At 30.5% G+C, this 10,188-nt stretch overlaps 1 protein-coding gene across 2 annotated transcripts; it reads left to right on the forward strand.

The window, feature by feature from the left end:
• Window positions 1-145: 145 nt before the first annotated feature.
• On the forward strand, window positions 146-3,668 carry LOC129902959 (SHUGOSHIN 2). Of its 2 annotated transcripts, none has more exons than XM_055978422.1 (9): window positions 146-542; window positions 990-1,027; window positions 1,140-1,248; window positions 1,363-1,386; window positions 1,477-1,542; window positions 2,474-2,515; window positions 2,612-2,702; window positions 2,782-2,842; window positions 3,135-3,668. In XM_055978422.1, the coding sequence occupies exons 1-9, from the start codon at window positions 372-374 to the stop codon at window positions 3,421-3,423; spliced, it is 891 nt and encodes a 296-aa protein (XP_055834397.1). In that variant the 5' UTR covers window positions 146-371; the 3' UTR covers window positions 3,424-3,668. The 2 variants fall into 2 exon arrangements, with proteins under 2 accessions (XP_055834397.1, XP_055834396.1); XM_055978421.1 differs by having other exon boundaries at window positions 150-542; window positions 2,468-2,515.
• Window positions 3,669-10,188: the final 6,520 nt, after the last annotated feature.

Consider the following 10,188-nt stretch of genomic DNA (forward strand, 5'->3'; position numbering starts at 1 on the left):
AAATTTCATCTTTTTTTCTCTTTAATTCTCATTTCTTCTTTAGATTTCCCTCCTTCATCAAAGGCAAATCAAAACCCTTTTCTCAGAAAAAAAGAAAAAAAAATCAAAGATTTAATCACAGTACTTTTAGAAAAATTCTTTACTTCAAAAAAAAAAAAAAAAACTAACAAAGTTTTCACCTTTATGTTGAATTTTGGTATATGAGAGTTTGTTTCACAGAAAAAAAATTGCGGGGTTTGAGTTTTGAAGTCATTTCTTGATTACCCAACTTGGGTTTCTTGAAAATTTGATTAAAAAACCTTTCTTGATTATACCCAACTTGGGTTTCTTGAAATTTTGGTTAAAAAAGCTTTCTTGATTATCCATAAGAAATGAAAGGGGATAGAATGGCAAAAAGATCATCTTTTGGAAGCATTGTGAGGAAGAGGCTATCAGATATAACAAATTCTCTTCCACAAACACAGCAAAAATCGCCAATTGATGTCGATAAGGTTTCGCCAGATGTTTCTTCAATGAAGGACTACATTAATCATCTTGCCAAAGTATGGTTCTTTTTTGCTTTTTTACTTAATGGGTTTTTTCTGAATTTATTTTGTGTGACTTGTTTTAGCTTACCGAAGCTATGACCTTAGATAGAAGGGTATGGAGGTAACAGTGCATGTCATGTTGTCCGTTCATACCAGTAGTCGTACTATTGCTCCTATAGTTTGTTGCTTTTTGCTACTATCATATTGTTTTGTTGTAGTTTTGTTACTATGTATTGTTTTTGTTATTATCTGTTATTTCTTGTATTTCTGTTATTCTTTTTCTGGACTTCTTTGTACTATTAAGGGTTTATCAGAAACAACCTCTTTTAGGTTAAGGTATGCGTACATACTATCCCTCCCCATACCCACCTGTGGAATTGCACAGGGAATGTTGTTGTTGTATTTTTGGTGATTTGTGTCTGATTTTCTCCTTTTTGTGTTGTTTTTGGTTGCTTGAAACAGGAAAATGTTGCATTGGTGAAAATTGTTCAAGAAAAGAAGTATGTAATAGTATACAATATAGTACACAATTTAGAGCATGCCACTTTTTTTTTAACATTGTTACTATCAAGTTGGTTGATGTTTTTTTATATGTTTTGATTATGTTAACAGCAAGATTATAGAGTTGAGTGGACTTGAGCTTCAAAAAATGAGGATTCATCTTCAAAAAATGCAGCTACAAAACTGGAATCTTGCTCAATCGAATAGTCATATGTTGGCGGTTAGTTTTCTGTCTTTCTCTTCATTGATGAGTAATTTCAGATGTAAGTAGTGCTCTTGCATTGAGGAAAACTACTGAAATTAATTTACTATCCTTTATCGATTAATATTGCAGGAACTCAATTTGAACAGAGAAAAGGTAAAAATATTTTCTTTAAAAAAGATTGTTACTTGTAGGGGAGACTAGAGTTATTTGTTAAACATGAGCTAGTAATTTATTTTGTAACAGATGAAATCGCTACAACATGAGCTGGTTTGCAAAGAAGTATTACTTAAATCGCGGAATTTAGAAGAGGTAAGGATTTTGTACTCTCGCTAATATGTGTTACATATTGATGTATAAATTTTTTAGGTGCCTTTGCTGAAAGAAATATTGGTCATGCCTAAGTTCATCTTGGCAATACCATGAAGTTATATCAATATGGTTTTGAGTATAAAATAAGTTGCCTTTTTGTGTTGAATTTGGTCGTGCATAAGTTCACGAGACTCCATACTTACACACCGATCTATGAATAGCATCCTAATTCAGGTCTTGTTTCCACATTTGGATGAATGACTCAAACTCCATACGTACACAACGATCTATGAATAGCATCCTAATTCAGGTCTTGTTTCCACATTTGGATGAATGACTCAAACTCTTACCTTGACCTCTTGGCAATAGCGTGAAGTTTCATCAATTTGGTTTGAGTAGAATAAGTTGTATTTTTATGTTCAATTTGGTCATGCATAAGTTCACGAGACTCCATAACATACACAAAGAGTAAGCCATCAATGAATATCATCCCAATTCAGGTCTTATTTCACACTTAAATGGATTACCCAATCCCTTACCTTGACCTCTTGGCAATAGCGTGAAGTGTCATCAATTTGGTTCGAGTAGAATAAGTTTCCTTTTTATGTTCAATTTGGTCATGCCTAAGTTAATAAATGATTGGTTTTACTTGTCTGGATGTGAAGGACTAATTGAAGATTGATAGTTCAATGTAACCGCCACCATAACTAAAATTGCAATTGATACTTTTATCTTCTTTTTTATTGCGACATAATGTGACATCTTCATTTACCTTAGGCCATTGTAGAATGAATAATTTCAAGCTGCAAATTTGAAACCTTTTTTTGCTTGTCACCTAGTCTTTAGATGTAAATAGTTAGATGAGCCTAGTGGTGCTTTTCGATATTGATCAGTAGAGGCGTAAACCGGTGTCAATTTCTTGTAGTTGCAGGAACAAGAACAACAAAAGGACCAGCCAACAAATGACTTGCAGGTGTGGTACTTGAACTTCCAATTTATTCTCCATTTGCAATTGTTGGCATTCCTCTATCTTCTCTCACTAAGTAGATTTTCGCGTTTTTGACACTAGGATGAAGAGTTTATGGATATCGACTCTCAATTGAACAAACATAGCAAGCCTAGAAATGGTAACAGACGCCAGCGTGCTACAAGAAGTCAATGTAAATGCTAGTTTCCATTAGTGTTTTCTTGATTTTCCAATTTATCTTTGTGATCCCTAACTGTATAGTAATCTTTCAGCTATGGGCAATTCGATGACCTCTCAACAAGCTGCAGAAAAAGAAGCAACAGAAAACAAAAGGTTAGTTTTCCTTACAGTAGAATTTTAACTGGTATTATAGGTGTTGTTTTGTTGTTCCACATTGGCTTCGATATACGAACGTTAAAAAGGCAAACTTGTCTGAGGAAAACTCAATATTTTCATTGTATGTTACTCCGAAAATGAGCGTCTAATTCAAAATTCAGCAAATAAAGAAATAGTTTAATAAAGTACATTGACGTGGCGAGGAAGAACGTATTTTTTTTACTAGTTATATCAGTCCATGATTGCTTCAATCTCAAGACATTTTTCGAACCAATCATATCTTTTTCAGGCGATGTTTGAGAAGAAAGTCTACTACTTCCAAAATCCAACATTCAGAACCAGCAGCAGAGGACTTGTTTGAATTAGAAGGCCTTGCTGTACCCTTTAACAGCCCGGTTCACATAGATGGTTTTGTTCCATCGCCTTTATCTGGCGTTGAGGAAGTGAAACATGACAAGGAAAATGTAGCTCAACTTTCGCGAAGGTCTTCTGTTGGAAGACCGTCGCGTAAAGCAGCTGAAAAGGTCCATACCTACAAAGAGATTCCAGTTAACATCAAAATGAGAAGAGTGGCATGAGCTTTATAGAGCTTGAAGAGAATATTATAACTCCATATATGTTATGTAAGCTGTGTTTATTCCATGTTAATCTGTTTTGTGACACTATTGATTGTTCTGTATATGGATGTATTTAAAACAGTTAACTGTCTCCATGGCTACAAATTAGTTCAACCATGTAACTTGGGATCATATGGTTAGTTGTTCTTATAGACAAGTAGCAAAATTTTCGTTCTTTCTATATCAGTGGGAAATGATATTATCTATGTTTCAATTTGTTTGTCTGGTTTTTAACTTGGCCATAGAGTTTGAGAAAGTAAAAAAGACCTTTTCAATCTTGTGACTTAAATTAGAGATACGTAGAATGTACCAAGATGCTCTTTAATCTTGTGGTACTAAGCATGTCATGTGGAAAGTTAGAATTAAAGAATTGCAAAAAAAGTAAAGAGACGTTTTTTTTTGAAACAGACTAAAAGAGAAAGTAAGACAAACAAATTGAAAACGGGGGAAAACAACTTCAAAGCACAATGAAGTTAACTAGTCATTTGCTATATTTTAGGCTCATGATAGACTCTTTTGCTTTTAAATGTTGTATCCACACCACCTTGGGGATATGGAGGTCGAGGATTAGGGGTAGAAGATTAATAGATAGTCGAACGTTGTCTAATTTTCCTTATCAGTTTGGTGTTATTACTCATATACTATCTTGTCCTTCGATCTTGTTGTTACTTGTTTTTTCCTTTGCTTCATTGATGTGTAGTTACTATTGTTCTCTTCTCTGCTATATTTCAGCATGACTGCTTTGATATCTTTCTTTCCATACTAATATTTATTAGTATGTTTTAAGCATGACTGCTTTGATATCTTTCTTTCCATACTAATATTTATTAGTATGTATAAGAATTGATTTCTTGAAGGCCCATGGACTTATTTGGAGGAATAGCTAACTAGGTCCTTAGTTTCAACTTCTTTTCTTTGTTTGATTGTTTTTCATTCAATATTCGAGACTCACATTGGAACTTGGTAAATTTTGGTTCACACCAAAAAATCTCACATTGAGGGTAAAGACCCTAACAAATCTGCCTTTTATACTTAGCGCTCGAATGGAGACCTTTAGCTAAGGATCAAAAATACTTACCACTCAACCTCAATCATGATTGTTTCTAAGGTTCTAACTTTCAATGTAATATTTTTGTACACAACAACTTTAAAAAGATTCAATATATTAGCTATTTTATATAGAAAATGGACTTATTTGAAGGAATAGTTAACTATATCCTTCCTTTTAGTTTCTACTTTTTTTTATTTGGTTATCGCTGTCTTTATTCAAACTCGGCTAAGTTCGAATTCGCACCAAAAAATCTTATATTGAGATAAAATTTCTAACAAATCCAACTTTCATACAGAAAAAGCTCGAATCAAAACTTATAACTAAAGATCAAAACGTACTTACCACGTATTCATAATGGTTGTTGGTTTTAGTTGCAACTTTCCATGTTGTCTTTTTTACACACAACTTTAATTTTTTCCTTAAAAAGATTCAATATATTAGCTACTTTATAATTAAGACTTCTGCTGACTTCTCTTGCTTTTTGACCCCATGAAATTAATATACATAATGACTGTCTGATGGCTCATTATAATGACACAAATGATCATTTAATGTTTAATTTATTATATTAAAATCGAAAAATTAACTACTGCAACACGAAAAAAAAATCAATTATATTTTAAAAATAAAAATAATCCAGAAATACTATCTTCTGTGATGTCAAATTTTAATAGACAAAGTTACTCAGTATTTATATTTGTGAAAGATAGCAGTGAAATTAATTAAAGTGCCACAATTATAAAAAAACCTTAAATAGCCGTTCACTAACTATTTAAAGTTTACCTTGATGATATATAATCAACACTCTATCCGTTTTAATTTGTTTGTTTTAATTTTTTTTAAAAATTATTTCAAAAAAAATGTCTTTTTCTTTTTCACATGAGGGTTTACAACCACAAGATTAAAAGGAAATTTCAATAAATTTGACATATATTTAAATTTAAAATAACAAGATTCAAAAAAATTCTTAAACTTCATTTAATATCAAAATAGAACAAAAAAATTAAAACGAAGCGAATAATATCCTTATTGTATGTCAAATCAATACAGAAATCTAAAACTAGGTGGTTTTTTTTTTTTTAAAGAAAAACTACACAAATTGGATTCATTAGATAAAATATTTACCCAATCCAAACTATTTACTCGAGTTGGATCCACGACTCAAATTATTTACCCGCCAGCTCCCTTCCACGGCTCAAATTATTTACCCGCCAGCTCCCTTATTCTATTTAGTGAACCATTGCTTCTTCAATCTGATACTGATATTATCAGAGTATATATATATATATATATATTTACTGTACTGTCTGTTCTTTTCCCTATGTTTTTAATGGTTTTAGCGGCAACTACCGCTTGGGATTCCAAGTTAAAGTGTAGTGAACTAACCTATAAATATAGAAAGAAGAGACTAAATAATAAGTAAGCTTTTAGGCCTTATCTTTTGGGCCCTACTTTTGTGGAACCCAATATTAGAGCCCACAAAAAAACATAATAATGGGCCCACCCACACTACATTGAGTTACGCGTTAGGAATCTGTTTTTGACTTATTTGGGCACTTAGCGGTCTTCTCCTCCTTTTTGTTGAAGTTCAATGTCGGAAATCGTATTCTCAGCAATAATATAAGTGGATCTCTCAAAGGTATAAGTAGACATTAGTCTTGCTGGTTCGATAGTTGATTAGAATTATGTAAGTATTATTAGCGTAGGAATTAGTTATGAGTAAATCTATAATTTATTTTATGTAAGTATTAATTATTTATGTATTAGTTATTCGATCTTCTATCCTACATAAAATAAAACATAAATTCACTCTATCTTGTACAATCACTAGTTACTTGAATTTCTAAATTGCAAACTAAACACCGTATTGATTTTATACGTGTATAACTTACCTCCTAAGCAGTTATCAAATGTAGTATTACTATGTAGGATCTAATATGTGCATAACTCTTTTTCAAATCAGCTACCAAACAGTTAGAGTGTACACATATTTTTGTTTATATCGGGAGGTTGTTTTTAAAAGACTTTCAGCTAAAGTTAAGCAAATCATAGTAGTAATGAAAAGCAAAAAAAAGACAGTAAAGAAAAATACGACAGTTAATGGAAAAGTAGATCGGAGCAAACATAAAAAACAAGGTGTGATTATTTGATCTTAGTAAACAACAATGATATCGGACATCAAAAGTCAAAAATTGTATGAATAGCTAGGCTAATACTACGACAAACACAATGCTATAGACTACCACCAGGCCAAAGATTACATGAATAAGCTAATACTAAGACAATGTTTGACTACCTATTAACCTTCTAATCTTATCGCAAACTCCACACACTCGTATCTAAGGTCATATTTTTTGTAAGTTGAAAATGAGTCATATCATGTCTAATCTCCTCTCCTCAATATACTTCTTTGGCCTACTCTGCCTCTCATCGTCCCCACTATATCTAATCTCTCGCACTTCCTAACTGGGACATCTGCACATCTCCTCTTCACATGTCTAAACTATCTCTATCTCATTTCCTCTTCTTTTCCACCACAGAAGTCACTCTCACTTTGTTCCGGATATCCTTATTCCTAATCCTATAGCTCCTAATAAAAATATTTACTAACGCTTTTAGTAAATTTTTCACGATGTATTCTATTTAGACAAAACTATTCAATTTGTACTCGTATTTTAACCTTTTTAGAACATCTATCCATTTTAGAACAATTCAAACATGCAATGTTTAAAGTTACATATGACTAAAGTTCAGATACTTTTTTATTGAAGTTCCGACATAAATAATTAAACTTAAGTCATACATATCTGAACTTCACGCAAAAATATATAAAGTAGTGAGTACTTTTAATCTGGGCCTCCCGATGAAATTGGGCTTGGCCTTGTGGAATTAGCCCATATATAATTGATGGCCCTTAATCGACCTATTTTTTGCATTTTTGGGACATAAATAAGAAAAGAATTTAAGTTTAATATTCCGTCTATAAATAATTTTGGCAGGATTGACTGTCGTTTAAACTTAGCAGTAAATTTTATTTAAGACACCTGAATGACAGTCTAGTTTGATTGAACACATGAACACTTAAAATATGTCATATCCTTCAATTATACGCATTGACATCAATAAATCGTAAAATCTCAAGTTTGTTCCAATTAAGATTGATGTGTATAATTATAGAAAGTAAAATATTTTATATGATTAACTTATTTACGTAATACACGATTAAGAATACACACAAAAACTTTTTTAAAATTTGTGTCAAAAGTGTTTAATATGAATACTTTATCATGTTTTCAGATACTCAATTGAAACAACATATAATTTAAATATCTAAATAAAATTTACTTATAAGTTTATAGGAGTTTTCGATGTATTCCGCCAATAATTTTTTAAATCCATAGGGGTTAGTTCATCAATCTTCTAAACCAGGTACCAAATGCTAATATTTATGTGGCACTTTTCGTTCTATATTTAATTTAAATATATAATTTTATTTGACGTAGCAGTATCTTGTGACATCGAAAATAAATATGCATAGGAAGGGATGAGTCAAAGGTTCATTTATTTCCCACAACAATTCCTATGAGAAAATAACTAACAAAACCTATTGTACCACACTCGAATTTAATGTGTGCAAATAATTTGTATACCAAATCCATTTAATGTTCCAACACTTCAATAATAAATAAAGTTAGCTTAGAATAAGTACTTATAAAGTGATCTATTCATACACATCAATAAATTATTTTCTCCAATTCATACACATTAAAATATTGAAATTATTATATTCAAAAAATAATAATACAGAATTATTATTTTTTGTTTGGTCTATTAAGAAGTGTGTCAAGTTAATATTAGATAAGTAAATACAGATGGAAGGAGTACAATCTCAGATGGATACACGAAAGGATGGCATTCTTAATGATTAAAAACACATTTAAACTATCATTTTTTCGCGAGTTTCATACCACAACGATTAATCATTGTTCTTTTTAATTATCTTCCAAAACTATCATTTCCTTTGTATTAAAATACACCTCGTTGTTGATCAGTTGACTAAATATTTGTTCCCTATCGATAACAAGCGCATGTAGGCCAACTCCACATCGAGATATGTTTTAATACAAAGGGAGTGATAATTAAGTTATGAAACTTGTGAAAAAAGCAATAGTTTAAATAGATAGATAAAACAATAGATAGTTAAAATATGAAACTGGCAAAATCGCGTTAGCTATGCATTTGCTTAATCACTAAATCTTTTTTTTTAATGCATGTGTACAACTTTAAACTCATAATTAATCTCATATTAATTGTCATTATAATTTGACAATTAATTTTAATCATGATAAGTGACAAATCTCGTCACACATGCAAACATCCATCTATTCTTCTCTTTTGTCTTCCAAATACAATCAAATGTGAAAAGAAAAAAGAACTCATTTTTTTTAAAAGAAAAATGAACCTGTCTTGTTTCTGAAAATGATTTCATCAATCATATATATAGCCAAAAGGAAAAAAAAGTTTAAATTTGCAAGATAGTGTTAGAATTATTAATCATCAATACCAATTTATTCCATTTAATTCTTAGTATTAATAATTATAAATAGCATTTATTGGAGCATTAAAGAATTGCTTAAATCTTTGCATTATGATGTCTCATCAACGTTGTATTAGGACGCTCAATTTAATTGATGGACTCCGATTAATTTGAAATTTGATCGCTTCATTAAAAATGATCTGATGATCAACGTACGCATCATAACAAACTTTTTTTTGGTGTTTCAGAGTCGTAAAACACAAATTCATGGTTATGAACTTCTTCTTTTTTTGTGTATTAATACATATTGATTTTTTTGAATTTGATTGACAAATTTCGATTGATTTGAAATTTGGTTGGTCAATTGAAAATGGGTAAGTGACCAATACTTACCATGAAAAACGTTGTTTTTTGATGTTTCGAAGGTCATAAAATAGCAATTCATGATTATGTGCATTTTTAGTATATATTTATATATGGTGATTTTCTTGATATTGGCTGACGGACTTTGATTAATTTGAAATTTAATCGATCAATCAAAAATGTCTTGGTAATCAATACTCACTACAACAAATAACATTTTATTTGCATTTCAAAGTGATGAAACACAAATTCATAATTATAAACATATTTTTTTATGTATATTAATAAATGATTATTTTTCTGAATTTGATTGACGAACTTCGATTAATCATGAAGAATTTTATTTTGAGATACCCTTCTCCTTTTCTAATTTTTGACATATATATAAGTTTTACCACAAAGATAAGCATCAATGATTTCAATAGCGGTGGGGCAAACTTACTCATATTTACCTCCTAAACTTTCTTTTCTAAGTACCACAAGGAGTTTTAAAATTCCTCTATCAATGATTTGATGGAATTATATACTAATGTTGGTTAAAGCAATAATAATTAATAATAATTGATGTCCCCATATCCTTTTTGCATGTGAAATTAAAGTAGTCATGGTTCTACGTACGCTTGTAATCATATGTGAAATTACTAATTATATGTTTTCTCAATTTCTATCTAAATATCACACGTAAAAATACTTTATAAATTATAATAAGTATCTCTTTTAAATATTTAAGAGATCTATGAAAAATTTATACATAAAAAAAAGTTTATTTGACTCT

The sequence above is a fragment of the Solanum dulcamara genome, chromosome 9, assembly GCF_947179165.1.
Source record: "Solanum dulcamara chromosome 9, daSolDulc1.2, whole genome shotgun sequence".
Classification (NCBI taxonomy): Eukaryota; Viridiplantae; Streptophyta; class Magnoliopsida; order Solanales; family Solanaceae; genus Solanum; species Solanum dulcamara.